The sequence below is a fragment of the Colobus angolensis genome, unplaced genomic scaffold, assembly GCF_000951035.1.
Source record: "Colobus angolensis palliatus isolate OR3802 unplaced genomic scaffold, Cang.pa_1.0 Scaffold337, whole genome shotgun sequence".
Classification (NCBI taxonomy): domain Eukaryota; kingdom Metazoa; phylum Chordata; class Mammalia; order Primates; family Cercopithecidae; genus Colobus; species Colobus angolensis.
The window spans coordinates 2,055,090-2,073,987 of NW_012116677.1; the positions used below are offsets into that span (position 1 = coordinate 2,055,090).

The following is an 18,898-nucleotide window of genomic DNA, read 5'->3' on the forward strand; positions in this document are numbered from 1 at the left end:
TAGGTATAGCAAGGTAAGCAGAGTTTGGCATCGGTAGCTCATGGGTAATATTTTTTGTCCCAGTATTAGTGATGAATTATTTAATACATGAACTTTGATGTAAAACTTTTTTGGTGCTAACATTTCTTAAGGGAAAATTATGAAGACAATTAGGAGGCTAAAAAAGTTTAAGAATATTTGAAATGCTGAAATACTTAGTGTGTAATGTTTAGCTTTTGATACTTTGGAGTCAAGGCTTTGGATTTCTCAGTTACAGCCACTAAGCAGTCAGTAGGTGGCACTGTTTCTTCTGGTTTAGAAATAGAAAATGTTAAGTATTTCATGAACTAGTACTTAACATGTTTCATTAGTTTATTTGCATATTGTCTCACTGAATATTCCTTTCCCCATCCACAGTTTTTAGAATCACATATAGAAAAAATATTTTTATTTCTCCTACTTGTTTGCTTTATTACTTACTCTTTTCTAGCTGAGCCTTCTATAAGCATGTATCAGTTGGTGTTTTCTGGAGCAGATAGGAGGTTATACAGGGCTTGTGAATATATTAGTTGGCAATGGTTGCTTCCTGTGGTTTCTTCTTTATTCCTGATGTTTCTTCTTTCTTTATCTCTCTCTGCATTTACTGAAGGTAAAGGGCTGGAAAGTGTTAAAGAAAAACTTTTCAAACACTTGTAAAGGATGATAAAACAGACTTTATTCAGATGGTGCTACTGTAGTGGGGTTTTGCGGTAGGGGAGAGAAATTGTGCTCAACTCTGAATACAAGGAAAACTGGGAATTTATTGCCAAGGAGCAGGGGTGGAAAGGGTGGGCGATTGCAGGAGGGTTGTGGGGGTTGAGAAGATGGAAGATTACTAAAAAGAATCATCAGGGATGAGAGGGGGTTCTTGGCCAAACTGACCTAATAGGATTCTTGCTGAAAGCAACCTGATTAGATAGTGATAATATCAGATGTCAAGGATAGGGGATTTTGGCTAAACCAACATAGCAAGATTTCTTGCTAAAATTGAGTGACGCAAAGAACAGACGTTTTGGAAGTCCAAAAGTAGAAGCCTAGTTAGGACAAAGGTTCAGAAAAACCTAACTAAAGTTTGGTCAAGGAGAGGCTCTTTGTCGAAAGATAGTGCTATTGCTTCTTCATTCCAGCCATTTGTGTATAGACCTTTCGTAGGCTAGCTAGAAAGTCTTGAATTGGAACTTTAAGAGATGCCTAATGTCCTTAACTGTTAGGTTTTTGTTTTTAAATTTCCATACTATTGGTTTTTTTTTTTTTTTTTTTAATTTCTGTCTCAAATACTACATGCCTTCATTTAGCAATACCTGCTGTGTGCCAGGCGTCTTATGTGCTTTTCATATTTGTAGTCCTTAAAGTACAGGTTAAGTACTTCTTATCTGCAATGCTTGGCAACAGAATGTTTCAGATTTTTTTCAGATTTTGTAATATTTGCATTATACTTACGTTGAACATCTCAAATGTGAAAATCTGAAAACTGAAACACTCCAGTGATCATTTCTCTTGAGCATCGTGCTGACACTCAAAGTTAAGGATTTTGAAGCAAATACTTCAGGTTTTCAGATTTGAGATGTTTTAGCCTGTAGTTCTCTCATATTAAGTACTACTTTCTAGGGACAGAAAGAGGGAAGAATTAATAGATGAAGATCTAACTTTGACACTAATATCTATAAATCTTATTTATTTTTGTGAGAAGTAGGAATTAAAATTTCAACATTGAAAGTTGCTTAAGGTGAAATAGAGTGGAATCTTTGACTACCTGAATTACTGAACTTTCTAACACGTATTTTTAGAGTCAAATGATAAATAGAAAAGGAGATAATTTTATGGAACAGAATTTTATTTTAATGACTTTGATTCCACCATGATTAAATACTTCCTTTTATTCAATCTTGTGACAGTAAGAACCTTTGGTATAGTATTCAGAGATGGTATTTTTTGTTCTTTGTTTTGTAGCTGAGTGGGGAAGATTTTGTGTTTAATATGTCTACTGTGATTTGCATTGTGTGTATGCAAGTGGTAGAATTCTGCAAAGAGATATTCTTCTGGTAACAGAAGTCAGGCCTGAAAAAAATAAAACAGTTTTGCCCCTTTGCTACCATTATTAAAAAATACTGTTTTTATTTTTTATAGACAGGGTTTTGTCTCCCAAACTAGAGTTCAGTGGTACACTCATAGCTCACTGCAACGTTGAACTCCTGGGCTCAAGCAATCCTCCTGTCTCGGCCTCCTGAGTAGCTGGTATTACAGGCATGAGCCACTGTGCCCGGCCAATACAAAATACTTTTAAAAAATCTGACACAATTTCAAAATATGCTGGTTATGTAGGATGGCAAATTCTCCCTTAATGTTTTGCTTCTTGAGTCTGTGCCATGTTTTATTTGGCTGACTTTTTTTTTTTTTTTCCCCCCAAGCTTAATCTTACTTTTAATTGAGGAACTAGGGAATAATTACTGTTACCATCCTTTTTTTTTTTCAGCGAGTCTGGCATGTAGTGGTAGTGGAAGGTATTGAGAATTAGATAAAAGGTCTATGGCTGTTATGGCTAGTGAATGGGACTAGTTCTAATTTACACACGTATGGTACTTATATGTATATGAATATATGTGTATATACAAGAAAAACATTCAATTTATGTTTAGAGACAGTGCCTCACTTTTGTCCTGACTGGAGTGCTGTGTTGTGATCGTGGCTCACTGCAGCCCCGAACTCCTGGGTTCAAATGATCCTCTCACCTCAGCCTTGCAAGTAGCTGAGATTACAGTCATGCACCACCATGTCCAGCTAATTTGTTAAGAAACATTTTGTAGAAACAGGGTCTCACTTTGTTGCCTAGGTGGTTCTTCAGCTCCTGACCTCAAGTGGTCCTTTTGCCTTAGCCTCCCAAAGTGCTGGGATTACAGTTGTCAGATACCATGCCCAGGGTGTACTTTTGTCAGATACTGTGCCCAGGGTGTACTTTATATTTTGATATCAAAAGGTTTAAACAGGGCCAAGCATGGTGGCTTATGCCTGTAATCCCAACACTTTGGGAGGCTGAGGCAGGAGGATCATTTGAGCCCAGGAGTTTGAGACCAGGCTGGGCAATATAGTGAGACCCCATCCTACAAAAAGTAAAAATAAATATATAAATTAACCTGGTGTGGTGCACCCCTGTAGTCCCAGCTACTCGGGAGGCTGAGGTGAGGGAATTGCTTGAGCCCAGGAGATTGAGGCTGCAGCGAGCTGTGCTCACACCACTGCACTCTAGCCTGGGCAACAGAGTGAGACTCTTTGTCTCAAAAAAAAAAGTTTAAACAGAACTTAATTATACCAAAAATGCTTATCTCTTTTATACAATGCAGTTAATTGTCAGTTATTGTATTAGGAGACATTAGAGCATAGAAGATAATTTTTTTGAGCACCTTCCTTGGATTCAAATCCTGTCTCTTCCTCTTACTGTGTTCTTTATTCTTCGGCAAGTTACTTAACTTTTCTATACCTCACTTAATTTTCTTATTGTAAAAGGAGAGTAAATAATATCTGCTTTTAGATTGTGATGATTAAATAAGTTAACATAGGTAAAGTGCTGAGAGTACTGCCTAGTGCATAGTAAGGTTTAATAAATGTCTTATTCTGTAAATGCTGTAAATGTTATTTTATTTACCATTTCTGTCATCGTTATCTACATAAATACTTGTATACTGATAAACTGATATCCTGAACATACCTTTTATTTGTGTATGTAGTTTTATTTATTTATTTATTTATTTAATGATGGAGTCTCTGTTACGCAGACTGGAGAGCAATAGTGTGATCTCAGCTCACTGCAGCCTCCAACTCCTGGGTTCAAGCATTTCTCCTGCCTCAGCTTCCTGAGTAGCTGGGATTATAGGCACGTGCCACCATGCCCAGCTAATTTTTATATTTGTAATAGAGATGGGGTTTCGCTATGTTGGCCAGGCTGGTCTCGAACTCCTGACCTCAGGTGATCCACCCGTCTTGGCTCCCCAAAGTGTTGGAATTACAGGCGTGAGCCACTGCACCTGGCCTATATGGGTTTTTTTTTTTTTTGAAATGGAGCCTGCCCTGTCGCCAGGCTAGAGTGCAGTGGCGATATCTCTGCTCGCTGCAACTTCTGTCTTCCGGATTCTCCTGCCTCATCCTCCCGAGTAGCTGGGACTACAGGTGTGCACCACCACACCCAACTAATTTTTGTATTCTTAGTAGAGACGGGTTTCACCATGTTGGCCAGGATGGTCTCAGTCTTTTGACTTCGTGATCCACCTGCCTTGGCCTCCCAAAGTGCTGGGATTACAGGTACGAGCCACTGTGCCCAGCTGGTTATTTTTTGTTGTTGCTTTGTGTTTTTTTTTTGAGACAGGGTCTCACTTTGTCACCCAGATTGGAGTGCAGTGGTGTGGTCTCGGCTCACTGCAGCCTCCCTTCCTGGACTCAAGGCATCCTGGCATCCTCCCACCGCAGCCCCTCAAGTAGCTGGAAGTACAGGTGCACCCCACCACGCCAGGTTAATTTTTTTTTATTTTTTGTAGAGACAGTGTTTCGCCATGTTGCACAGGCTAGTCTTCTGACACCAAGTGATCACTTGCCTCAGCCTCCCAAAGCACTGAGATTACAGGCCTGAGGCATCGCGCCTGCTCTGAGCATACCTTCTAAATGAGTTCAAGTGACTTCAGATAATACTGACGCAAAAAATTTCAATATAAAGTCCTCTTAAACAATTTTAATATCTATACACAGAAGTTAATGTTAACGGGTAGTTTTAAGGAGATGCAAAGAAAGGCTATAAAATTATTCAAAATGTCATTTTGTGGTAAGCAAGATATCGGTTTAAAGCATAATAGTTTTTTGGTCTTACTTGAAATTTGGGTATGGCACCCTTTGAGTTTTTGTTTTGTTACAAAAAGACACAGTACAAAACAGATCTACAAATTATAGCCAAGGCTATAGATTTCATTTTTGGGAAGTTGAAATATTTGCTACAGTAAGATTTTACATTAGTTTAAAATTTTAGGTGTTTTGTAGAATTCTTACCCTTTATACCTCTAAATCCTTCTGTTTGTATTCTTTCACTTTCTTCTGGCTGACAAAATATCTTAATGATGTATGTGTTGGGAAAGTTTAGGATGTTGTATATTACACAGTAAGTATAATAAAATTTAGGACAATAGATTTTTTTCAATTCTGGATATATCAGTTTTTTATTTTCTGAAAGGACTTACTAAGAAAAATACAAATTCATTTTATGGTTTACTGAAGTTATAAGTAAAGCATGCAAGTTTGTTGAAATAAAGCTTTTTTCCCACTTTTTAAATATTATTTCCCTTCTATCAGAGTGAATGTTTGCTTCTCTGCTACATTATTACTTCATGGGAAAATGTCACTTTTAAACTGTTTTTATGATACAGCGGTTTGTGTTATAACACTATTGAGAGAATGATCACTAAAGTATTTTGGCTATGATGAAACATTAGGATTCAGCAGTTTGATTTTACTCTTTGAAATACTGTATACATACTTGAGAATATGCTAAAGTAGCTTAATAAGTAGTCATTGTACCTGTTGTAAAGTATACACACAAGATGAGGAAGGGCTAAGGCATCCCTGACTGATTTAGTTTGTAAAGATACAGTGAACCACTTTTAGATTCAGGCAGTTCATTATTTAATTTGGATAGAGAAGGGAAGCACCTACAGGTGCAAGCTTCCTGTGGGCCTTGTCTCATACACCAGAAAGAATGACACAGAAACAATAGGAGATGGATGACTCTAATGTGACTCGTGGGATGCCTAATTGCTGAGAAGCCAGTTCTAGACTGTATAGCTCAGCAGTTTTATATTCTGCAGTATATTTTAAGGGGAGTAGGACAGAAAGCCTTATACCTCTTCAGAACCTGAGAGGTGGTGAGAAACTGTCTCATGATAGCCTAAAGGAGGAGATAAAGAGGCGAGTAGTAGATGGTCTTGTAAGTTTCTTACAAGCCTTCTATCCTCTTGTGTTCTGGGAGGATCACAGGATGTTTTGCCAAGACTCAGATTAGCTGAGGTTCAAGCCTTTGCTAAGCTTGTGTGTTCTGTGTGGATACATGCACAGTTGCTCCAGGGGATATTGTGAAGCTGTTTTAATGGCACAGACCATTAAAAGTACTTAATTAAAGTAACGTAAATGGAATTTGATTTTTTCATAAAAACATGATTTTAACAGGATTGCAGCTCTGGTTTCTGATGCCTGTTCTATAAATAGCATTTAATTAGTCAACAGGAGATGCTTATGTCTTGAGTAAGAAAAAGTATTCTGAAGTATGCTGATGATAACTAGTCATAAATACCTTTATCTAATTTTAATTTAAAGTAAATAGCCATGTAGACTTAGCTGGATTGCTCTGAGAACTCCTGGAAAAAATCGAAGATATCACTGGAAGATGTTCTGCCTCAAAGTGTGAGGCAGAACATTCTTAATGTGAGGGTCAGGTTTTTAAATATCAGTATACTTTAGTAAAGCAACTGAGAAACCATGTGGTTGGTATGTTCCTGGCATTAAATTTGCAAAAGCCGTATGGGTAGAACTGGCAGAACACGGAAGGCTTTCTCCTTTGTGTATCTTCATATATTGATTTATCTGACATACTCAGTGACAGTCCATAAATCATTGTTTTAAACTGAGGTTGCAACCTATTAGTGGGGATAAAAAGAATAAAAATAGAATATATAAGGCTGCAATGCAGGATTTGATGAGGTATTAATATTGTTTTAAGAAACTAGTCTTTTAGGGGTGTATCTGTGTGTGTTTAGCAGCCAGTGTAAGCTGTATGTGTTACTGTGCTTTGTGGCTAAAAAAGTATGAAACATTGCCACAAATACTCTTTGACTATTTCAGATCTCTCAGAAAATGTGTACTTAGTTGTAAAACTAAAATATATTACTTTGTAGTTCTAATGTATTACTGAAATCTATAATACACTATGAATAAATTTGTTGCCTTTTTTTGCAGTTAGCTTCTGGAATTTATAATTTTGCCTGCTCTCTGTGGAATCACCACACAGACACATTCCTGCAACAAGTTTCGTCTGGCAATGAAGCTGTAATTCTGAGTTCACTAGAACGAACTCTGCTATCATTGAAAGGTACTATTAAACTTGATATGTTCATTTTTGAAATGAGATACCTCAGAACAGTCACCAAATAGTTTCTTTAGATGGGTTTTCTGTTCCCAATTTCACTGGAAAAATAAGAGATTAATTTCTCCCTGAAAGATAAGGGCTTATTTATAGTTTTGTGACAGTAGCTCTTCCTCTACCCCTTCTAATTTTTGAAAGCACGTATAGTAAGTTGAAGTGGATAGTTAGATTCACATTATTCACATTATTGTGGCCTCATGGCTCTGAATATATTTTTTTCAAATGCTTCTAGTTTTTGTTTCTACTTTATTTTTCTCATTCTGGACCCCTACACTTACCATTGTCATGCCAACTTTTCCTAAATTTTTTTCTCCAGGCTGGAATAAGCACTGTCTTTCATCCCTCCTTTCCCTGGCAAGGCGAGGCTCCATCTTTCGTCTTAGTGCCTCACACTCACTTGGATTTCAGAAGGTGCTTGATGGGATGCCATCTTGACCTGCATCTTGGTGTATGTTGCTTGCAGGCATTCTCTTAGCATAAATCTCCATCTCACTTTCCTTGAGCTGTTTATCTTGATGAATGTATTCCCAGGTTCCTTTTCTTCTGAAACATACTCATTTGACTCGTTCTCTTACTGTTATAGTCCCTCCTCTCTTTCTTCTTTCTGTTCTGGTTGCTAAGATTCTGTTAGTTCTTTTTTTTTTTTTGGAACAGACAGGGTCTTGCTCCCAGGTTGAAGTGCAGTGGCATAATCATAGCTCACTGCAACCTTGAACTCCTGGGCTCAAGTGATCCTCCCACTGCAGCTTCCTGAGTAACTGGGACTACAGGCACATGCCACTCCACTGGGCTGATTTTTACGTCTTTCTGGTCTTGAACTCCTAGCTTCAAGTGATCCTCCTGCCTTGACCTCCCAAAGTGATGGGATTACAGGGATGAGCACTGTGCCTGACCTAGTTTGTTTTTCTTAGTTTGATCTCAGACAGCATCAGTTTCTCTCTTACTCTAACTCAGTTTGCATTCTTTTTAGTTTTACTTATAAGTTCTTTTATCATACTCATTCTGGTACCTTGGAATCCCATTGGTCTTGGCATTGCCTTAATGCATCACTTACTTTCACCAGACAATGGATGCACAAATCCCAAACTGTCAGCATATTTTGTGAAACCTGTGAAGAAATGTTTGATTTAAAAGGACTGTTGAAAAATAAAATCCATTGTAGAAGTAGTTATAAAAGTGAGTGGAGATGGTTTTGTCAACATCCTTGAGGAAGAAATTACATACATTGGAGAGAAATGTTTACTCAGAAAGAATCAGAGAAACTGATATAAGGCTGTGTATACAAAACTGTGTGTATAGTAGTATATTTAATGATTAAGAATTTTCAAGATTTCTTTTGATTATAGGGATTTCTTACTTTATTGATTTCAAAGCCTAACTCCTGACGAAAAATATGTAGCTTTACTATATCTTTGCCTGCCTTAAGCTTTTTAATACCTCACCATCTAAAGGTCTTAGATTCACGTTAACTTCTTAGAGACATCCTGCCCTGGAAAATTTTGTTCTGTAACTATATGTTTCCATCCTGAAATGAAGAAATACTCCAGACTAGAATTTTTGTTTTGTGTAATCTCTATCTGAATTTACACTTAGTGCATTTAGTATCTTTTAGACATGGATGCATTCGTTATTTCATTCGACAAATCTCTAGGTGCTTGGCACTGGGGAGACAGACTTAATAAAATGATCCCACAAATATATTTAAAGTGACACCTGTGACAGAGGCCTTATGATATTATGATATAATATGATCGGAAAAAATTTCCCTGAGAAAGTGATCTTTGAGCCATAATCTTAAAGGATAAGTGGAAGTTAACTAGGTGATGAAGGGAGAAGGAAAGGATCCTCTCAGGTATTATGGCTCAAGGTCTTATGGTGAGAAAGCATATCCCGAATAAGGGACTCAATTTGAATTCTGTTTTCTCCTTATGAAAATGAGGAAAAGTTACTGCATCGTTACGATGCAGCAACTTCTGAGTTGCATATAATTGATGGTTTCAAACTGAAGGTCTTATAAACAGCTACATTCTAAACCTAATTTTTTAATACATTGCTTTCAACTTACAAACTGAAGGTCTAGTAGACAGCTACATTCTAAACCTAAATTTAATCCATTGCCTGTAGACCTCATAAACACTATTTAAGGTATAATTTTTTAATATTGTAATAGCAGTGCTTATTTACTGAACTTTTAATTTTGTCTCTTACACTGTCACCATCCTTATTGTTGCTAAATAATTGCTATATTTTACATATACCGTGGAATCCATCAATAACCCTATGAAGTAAGATTTGTTAACCACATTTTACAGATGAGGAAACTGAGATCTAGAAACGTTGCCCAAAGTAGTATTACAGCTGTAGACAATGGAGCAAGGATTTAAATCTAGCTCTGCCTTCAAATCTATTATCCTGCTTATCTCTCTGTGTACATTAGTTTGTCATGTTACTCATGAAATGTCACAGTTGAGCAGTGTAGTTGATTCCAGATTTGGAAATAAGGTTTAATTTTTATATCCTTTTTAGGAGATAACTGTATTTCCATTAATATAGCCTAAAACTGAATGAAGTTTTTTGGTTACCGTTGAGTCATAGCTTAAAGTTTGTGAAACAGAAATAACTTTTCCAATTTCAGTTATTGCAGGTAAGAAGTACTAACAATTATATAAATTACACTAAATTTTGGAATCCAGTTTTAGAAATATGAGTAGTAACAATAAGTCAGAAGAACTAGACTTTAGTTCCATTTTTCCCACTAATTTCCCAACCAGATAACCAGGAGTTAACTTTCTAACCCAGGTTAACCTCCAAGCTTGATTACGTTTTGTGATTCTGAATCTTTGTTGTGATTGTACTTTTCGTAGGATAAAATACGATTCAAGTAAAGCTTGCTTTTGCTTTTCAGTGCTGCGTAAGTTAACTGTTAATGGATTTGTGGAACCTCATAAGAATATGGAAGTGATGGTAAGTGATCAAAGAAATTTGCCGTGACTTTGGGAAAGTGGTGTTTTCCTGAATGTTTGGAAGAGTGCTCTTTTTATTTGGCATTCAGTTAGAAGAGTTTTTATTAAGTGACCATCTAGTTTTTTACCATTCTGACTTTTAGACGTCTGGTCTGTTTTCACTACATCAAAGTGGCTGTTGTGTGAAGGAGAAGAAATAGGCCCAGGATATTTCTCAAGGATACCACGGTACATTGAGAGTGTTAATTTGAATTTAAATTAAAATGAACTCCTGTGAATTTGAATGCCATTATAACATTACTAGGCACATTGTAGATAGTTATTTATATACTTAATATTTTCCTTTGTTTTTGTGTATTTAAAATAAATTTGTTTTTTTCTGTCTGATCATAACATTAATACATGCTCTTTGCAATCAGTTAAAAAATATATGAGAGAAAAACCTTGTCAATAAATTGATCATAAGTTGTGATGTATATTCATTGTCTGTAGATCCATCTTCTTTTTTCTATGCAAAAATATAGTTACCTTTTTTTTTTTTTGAGACAGAATTTCGCTCTGTCACCCAGACTGGAGTGCGATGGCGCAATCTTGGGTCTCTGCAGCCTCTGCCTCTTGGGTTTAAGCAGTTCTCCTGCCTCAGCCTCCCAAGTCGCTGGGATTACAGGCATGCGCCACCACGTGCAGCTAATTTTTGTATTTGTAGTAGAGACAGGATTTCACCATTTCTGCCAGGCTGGTCTCGAACTCCTGGCCTCAAGTGATCCGCCCTCTTTGGCCTCCCAGAGTGCTGGGATTACAGGCGTGGCTGTGCTTGGCCTAGTTGCATTTTTTTTTTTTTAATAGATGAAGTGGCATTTTATTATACTTAGATCTGTGTTAGTATTCACAGTAAGTTTAGCTCAGGTAAAACATTGCTTTTTGTAAGTTGCTTTGGGGGTTGCTCAGTAGTTGAGGAAAAAATAAATCTAATTGGGTCTTTAGGTCTCCCCTACTAGATTTGACCAGTGCCATTGAAAAAATAGAATTTTTTGTATATTGATGAGATTTGATTGAAGTAATTGTTCTATTGTTAAAAGAGTTTAAAACCAATTAATACACATCATCATAATATGATGGTTATTTCATTTTATGAAAATTGACATGCTTTTTTTTAAGTTAAAAATTTCAGAAAAAGAAACTAAAAAATCGCTTATAATCTTACTCTTCAGAGATACTGCTGAAGTTTATAAATATCCTTGAAGACATTTTATGCATATTATTCTGGATAGACCTTCTCACTCAATTTGATACAAATGGGATAATATTTACTTGTTGTTTCCTTACTTTCATTTTAAAAACAAACTAAGCAAATTATAGGTAATTTTCCCTTGTCAGTTGTATTGTTATTACATATTATTTTAAAAATGATTGTATGGTACATTCATATGATTAGTGTCAGTAGACTAATTTTTTACAAAAGAGATATTAATATAGGATTCTTATAATGTACTTACACAATTATCTGTTGATGGACATACAGGTTCTCAGTTTCTCATTTTTGATAAAAGATATGGAGTGAACATTTAGGTAACTGTTATGTGGTTTTCTAATCTCTTTAGGATAAATTCCTAGAATTGAAAGTGTTGGGTTAAGCATATGCACCTCCACAGTATTGATACATATTACCAAATTGCTGAAAGATATCAAGCCTCAGTTTAAATCCAGATACACTTTAATTGCCATACTGCCAAAAAAGATTTTCAAGAAACCAACTTGACAGCTCCCTTTCAATTCCCTCACTAGAATGTATAAATTCCACGAAGGCAGGGGTTTTGTTTTATTCACTCTGACTCGGAGCTTGGAACAGTCTTTTTCATATAGTAAATTCTCAATAGTTATTTGTTTAATGAATAAATCCTTTATGTTAGAAGCAATATGTCAAAAGCCTCAGGAATTATATGCAATATTACTCTCATTATATTAACTAGAATATTATGTTTATCTTTTTTTAAGTGAAAATGAATTGATTTGATTTATATTCCTATGAGTTGAAATAGTGGTTTACTTGGGCTATCATTGATATTTTGTGAGCTTTGGCTTTGCCTTAAGAGTCTTCTGTTTGCATAAATCATATGTCAACCTTTACTCAGTTATAAATGCCTTATTGTAGCATTTAATAATTAAGGTATATCAATCAATTAGAGGATAAAATCTTAACAAATTAAGGACAACGTTTCAAATAATATAAAAATTTTTTGTTTGTTTGTTTGTTTTTTTTTTTTTTGAGACAGTCTCACTCTGTTGCCCAGGCTGGAGTGCAATGGCGTGATCTTGGCTCACTGCAACCTCTGCCTCCCAAGGTCAAGCGATTCTCCTGCCTCAGCCTCCTGAGTAGATGGGACTATGGGGTGCACCACCATGCCCAGCTAAGATTTTGTATTTTTAGTAGAGGCAGGGTTTCTCCATGTTGGCCAGGCTGGCCTCGAACTCCTGACCTCAGGTGATCCACCCGCCTCGGCCTCCCAGAGTGCTGGGATTAAAGGCGTGAGCCACTGCACCTGGCCTAAAAATCTTAAAAACAACAGAGAGCTTAAAAGATGCTAAAAAAATGATACATGACAGTGGTGAGATTCTGGGCTCTGAAGGCATGCACATTGATATGATGGCTTTTAAAATCAGTGGCCTTTATAATTTTCTACTTTCTTTGGAGAATAGGACTATTGGACCCTTTTATAAATTTAAGAGACATGGGATCTCTTAGTGATCTTATTCTTTTATATTGAAACCTTTTGCTGTTTCATTGTTATTACTTTTTCATTATAAATTATTGTCAACTATGCTTTAAAAAGACAGAAATAGTATGAAAATGGAAGATGATGCAGTAGTGAAGTTGTCATCCTGAAGTTTTCTTCTTCTTTTAATTGTGTTGCCAATTAAATTAATTTAACACAATTAAATTGTATTAATTGTATTGCGTCCCATTTCTGGAAAGTATAAAGGAAGATTGGAAACATTGATTTTACTCTGCTTTTAGCTTTTATTTAATATAGTTGAGAATTCAGAATTTTACATTTTCTACCTGAAATGACAGAGAGGGAAGGAAATTGACAGAGGAAAAGGTTTACTAGTTTTTGATGAGTCAGTGGACGGGTATTCAGAGTCTGAGAGCAGTACTCTCGACTCTGATGTTAACAATGAAATTGATTGTCTAAGTAAAATCTCAGACACTAAGTCTTCAGATAATGGTATCCTAGTTGAATTTTCTCAAACTCAAGAAGTGATGAATGAACAATATATTTCTGAGGATAGAGAGGAATTGTAGCATTCTAGAGTTAATTATTTTCCAGGAAAGCCACCATCATCCAGTATTTCATGACAAAACGAGACCACTTCATTTGCTAATAGAGTGTGTGACATCTTTTATGATGTTTATATGCCAACATTTATTGATACAAAGATGTCTTCTATGTTTAAATTCTTGTTAAAATTTTTAATTTATTTCACTATTTCTTTTTATTTATTCCTGTTAATTATTCAAAACATATCTTAGAATATGTTTTCAAAAATAATGGTCCATTAGACCTAGCCAGTATATGTTGATGCCTATCTAACACTAGTATCTGAGGACCAATGTGTCATATACTTGGAGTTAAGAACTGTCGTGTAAATAATTGGTACCATGTATTCATTTTTTGAATACTTAATTATTGCCAAACAATGTTCCAGGATTCTGGGATAAAGCAGTAAACAGAGCATAGTTCTGGCTCTCAGGGAGCTTATATTCTAATGTAAGGAGCCACATAATAAATGGACAAATGCAGTATTTCAAGGGATTTAAAGCCTGTGAAGAAAAATTAAAGCAAAGTAAGGAGAATAGAGTGTTTAGTGAAACAGGATGCTTAGAAAGTAATTTTTTATTTGTTGCAAAGTGATTTATGTAACTAAAGGAGATATTGAAGAGGTGAAATACTATTGTTATTTCCTTGTTTATAATAGTGAATTGTTTTTTGCTTAACTAATTTTAACTTATTTTTCTTCAGCTAACTTTTTAAAGTGATGTAATAGATTTGTTTTAATGTCCCTGAAAAGGGTACAAGGTAAATGTCTATAACAGTAAATTGAGATATTTCAAATAATACTCTTTTCTAGGGTTTTTTACATGGAATATTTGAACGTCTAAAACAGTTTCTGGAATGCAGTAAGTACTTTCATTGCAGTCCTTTTTACTGTAGAATTTTTATTCATTAATAGCTAGGATTAATGAGGAATTAATAGATACTTATTCGTTAATAGCTTCTGGTGCACAATTGTAAATCTGGAGAAAGTGTCTCTTGTCAAATTGCCCCCCTGAGTGAGCACTTGATAGCTGCAGAGATCCTATATGTAGCTAAAATGAGTATTTTGTATCAACTTTCTGAAGTTAAGTTAGAAGCTTAGCCTTTGTCTCTTATACAGAATTCCCTCCTTGGACTACAAACCAAGACCTACAGCGGATGCTTGAAACCACAGATAGTACCAAACCCTATGTGTACTATGCTTTTTCAAGCTAATACCCAAAGTGACTACTAAGTGATTAACAGGCGGGTAGTGTATATAGTCGGGGTTTGCTGGACAAAGGGAGGATTCTCGTCTGGGGCAGGACAGAGTGGGCCAACTTGAGATTTATCACCATACTCAGAATGCTGCACAATTGGAAACTTAAGAATGGTTTATTTCTGGAATTTTCTATTTAATATTTTTGGATTGTGATTGACTGCAGGCACCTGATACTGGGGAAGGCAAAACTAAGAGGAGACTACTGTACTGGTAATGAGTGTAGAGGAATTTGCCTTGTTGCCAGGCTGGTCTCAAACTCCTGGGCTAAAGCGATCCGCCCACCTTCATCTCCCAAAGTGTTGGAATTACAGGTGTGAGCCACCTTGCCTGACCAAAATAGATTTTTAAAAAAAGATTTCCCTGAGGCCAGGCGTGGTGACTCACGCCTGTAACCCCAGCACTTTGGGATGCCGAGGCGAATGGATCGCTTGAGCCCAGGAGTTGGAGACCAGCCTGGGCAGCATGACGAAACCCTGTCTCTACAAAAAATATTAGAAAGTTAGCCAGGCATGGTGGTGTGTGCCTGAAGTCCCAGCTACTCAAGAAGGATTGATTGAACCTGGGAGGTTGAGGCTGTAGTGAGCAGTGATCTCACCACTACACTTCAAACTGGGTGACAGAACAAACCCCGTCTCAAGAAAAAAAAAAAAATCTATTTTGTGTTCGTTCCCCTTTCTATATTTCTTCTGCGGCTACCCCTTTCCAGGCAGATGTTCACAACAGTCATATGTATAACAAATATTACCTATAGACTATGTGCCAAATCCTGTTTAGACTTCTTAGAGACTCTTTTGCTTTTAGTATTTGCTGCATATCACTGTGATATAAATTTCCTTAACTGACAGTTTCATTTTTTTTTTTTTTTTTGAGACGGAGTCTCACTCTCTCGCCCAGTCTGGAGTGCAGTGGCCGGACCTCAGCTCACTGCAAGCTCCGCCTCCTGGGTTTACGCCATTCTCCTGCCTCAGCCTCCCGAGTAGCTGGGACTACAGGCTCCCGCCACCTCGCCCGGCTAGTTTTTTGTATTTTTTAGTAGAGACAGGGTTTCACTGTGTTAGCCAGGATGGTCTCGATCTCCTGACCTCGTGATCTGCCCGTCTCAGCCTCCCAAAGTGCTGGGATTACAGGCTTGAGCCACCGCGCCTGGCCAACTGACAGTTTCATTTTGTAAATCCCTTGTTCATTAACCTCCAGTGGCTTATCTTTAGTATCCTTTATTATTCACTATCCTATGTGAGAGACTATAGCATTTATATTTGTGTTGTATTTTACTGGTGGTCTGTTTATTACCTTCTTCTTCCATGTGATTGTAAGCACCTTTATTTGGACATACACATGTGTGCACACACAAATTGTGTGTGCGTGTGTTTGGGGATTTGCTATCCTGAGAAGATATCTTAGTCTCCTCTCTTTTAAGGAGCTACTGATTGTTTTATGTTAGTCAGTTTCAATTTAGTAAAACATTATTGAGCCTTTTGGCAGACACCATTCTGGGTACTATGCATGCAAAGATATGCATGCAGGAATGTTCATATTGTGTAAGTTACGTTTTCTAAAAATAGTCATTTTTCTCAGCCATCCTTGTGGGCGTGGCAGAAGGAAGAATACAAACCCTTCCAGGAGAGAATAAGACAGATGAACAAACAGAATATGAAGAGTATTATTAGAGAGCAGAGTAGCTGATGAGCTGGTGGACATTGTTCTGAATGTACAAAAAAAAGTCACGCCAGGGAAATTATCAGAATCAATTTGTCAGAAGATACAGGAAAAATGATAATGAGTATGTTACTCCTTGAGTGCTTTATTTTACACATGTGTGTTGTACTTCAGCTGTGACATTTAGTTTTTAAATGTTATCCATGATTCATTGCTAAAACGACTATTCTTTTACTATAAAAATGAGTTCAGTTCATATATTAGGATTAATTTTGTATAATGTGGCACAGAGGGCTACTGTGTCATTCGGTATAAATCTTGGTATTGCTTTTTAAATAATGAATTCATAATGCATAATATGCAAAAATAAAACCAGCAATATTATTTTTGTGAAAGTTTTGATGTTGTCTTGGTTGTGAACTTACAGAATATTAACTTCTACGAATATTTGAAATGTATTTTTAACAGGTAGAAGTATAGGTACAGATAATGTGTGCAGAGATAGACTGGAAAAGACCATCATTCTTTTTACTAAAGTGGTAAGTTTTTAAAAAACTTGTTTTCTCAAATATAATACACATTCAAATTTAGAAGGGAAAATGATATTTTTATGACCATTTTCACTTCAGTGTAAGGAAACCTATGTTCTGACTCCTTATAGGAAAGCTAAAAATTGCTTTTATATGTACTTTAGAATACATATAATAATTAAATTTATATAACATGTCATAGTGTAAGTCACCTTGATACATAAAAAATCAATTCTAATATTAGAGTATTTGATTCCTCTAAAGCTCGTTATTCTTTGACCCACTGGAGAAAGTGGAGATAAAGAAGATAGCAGTGCGGTTCAGCTAGAAGCAGAACAAATGTAGCAGACAGGAAGTCAGTATATTCAGAATGACCATCAGACTATCTTCGTCCATACTAAGCATCTTTTGAGTGGAATTATAGAGGATGCATTGTGGTAGGCAGTGTACATAATTACATTTTATAAAACATTAATTTTTATGAAATTTTGGGCTTGAAGGATTGGGAGAAGTGCAAAAATTGGGTTACAGCAGTTAGAAAGACCTAACTTGGGGACTGCTTGCAGTAAAATAGGTACTTGAAGACAGGTGGGAATACCTAAATCTGTAATCTATTTCCCTTTTTAATTAAAGATTCGATAATAGGGGAGGGGTTGCTTATTCCCTGGGAGGGGAGAAAAGGAGCAGAAATGAGCTATTTTTTATCTTTGTGTTTTAGATAGTAATTACCTTTAGTTTCAGTTGTGTTCGTTTCTCTTGTTCCAAGTAGCCTCAACAACAGAAGTTCACCTAATCTTCCAAGATACAGTATCAAATTGACTCAGATTCTCTGTTAAAAAATCACAAAACAAAGTAAAACAGGATGATGTGCTTAGTCAAAGAGGACTATACAGTATGTATCACTGACACTTGCCTGCAGCTCTGCTACCTCACAGTCCCTACTCAGTATATCAATTACATAAGTAAAAGTTAAAGAGCATTATTTGGATGATCTCTTTTAGAAAACACATTTATTTAGCTGTGGGATTTTTCACTTCTTTCAGCTCTTTCTTAAGGTAATGACACGGATAGACGGTATCTGTAATTCTACTTTACATAACATGTTGGAAGCAATTTCACTTATGAAATTCATATTTATGATCTCTAAGAATTTGTTAAAGCTTTTTAAATTAGAATATTTCAAAATAGGATAACGTTACTATAAATAGAATTGAGTAACTTTGAGTCTTCATAACATCATCGCTCAGCAGCTATTACCAGCATATGGCCACAGTCAGTCTTACTTTGTCTGTGTGCTGCTTTCCCCTCCCACTCTTGCTGGTTATTTTAAATCAAATCCCAGATATTATCTAGCATTATCTGTAAATATTTGAATGTGTGTCTTTAAGTGGTAGGGTTTTGTTTTGTTTTGTTTTGTTTTGTGTGTGGGTGTGTTTTGAGATGGGGTCTTACTCTGTCACCCAGGCTGGAGTGCAGTGGTGTGAGCTTGTCTCACTGCAGCCTCTGCCTTGTGGGCTCAAGTGATCCTTCCACCTCAGCCTCCTAAGTAGCTGGGACCAGAGGCACCTGCCACCATGCCCAGCTAAATTTTTGTATTTTTGGTAGAGATAGGGTTTTGCCATGTTGCCCAGGCTGGTTTCGAACTTCTGGGCTCAAGTGATCCACCGACCTCCACCTCCCAGAGTGCTGGAATTACAGGCGTGAGCACTACACCTGGCCTGTTTTATTTTTTTTAAATAGGATCTTAACACAACTATTATATTTAAAACATAGTGATAGCTTCTTAATGTCATTTAAATCTCTAGTCAGATTTTAGATATCTCCGATTGTCTCTCCTATGAATTCTTTATAGTTTGTTTGAATCAGTATTCAAGTTGCATCAGCTCCCTTTCCATCTATTCCAAATTTATTTCCTTGCTATTATTTCTTGAGGTAACAGGTAATTTTCTGTACTTTTTCATGTTTTGAATTTAATTGTTTCT

The 18,898-nt window shown here is 36.3% G+C and overlaps 1 protein-coding gene across 1 annotated transcript in view; it reads left to right on the forward strand.

Moving 5' to 3' along the window:
• Positions 1-18,898, forward strand: part of IPO11 (importin 11) — a 224,917-nt gene that overhangs the window by 50,636 nt on the left and 155,383 nt on the right. The window contains exons 6-9 of the mRNA XM_011952217.1: positions 7,003-7,135; positions 10,095-10,153; positions 14,284-14,332; positions 16,855-16,925. Coding sequence (XP_011807607.1) covers positions 7,003-7,135; positions 10,095-10,153; positions 14,284-14,332; positions 16,855-16,925 — 312 coding nt within the window. The remainder of the gene's footprint in view (positions 1-7,002; positions 7,136-10,094; positions 10,154-14,283; positions 14,333-16,854; positions 16,926-18,898) is intronic.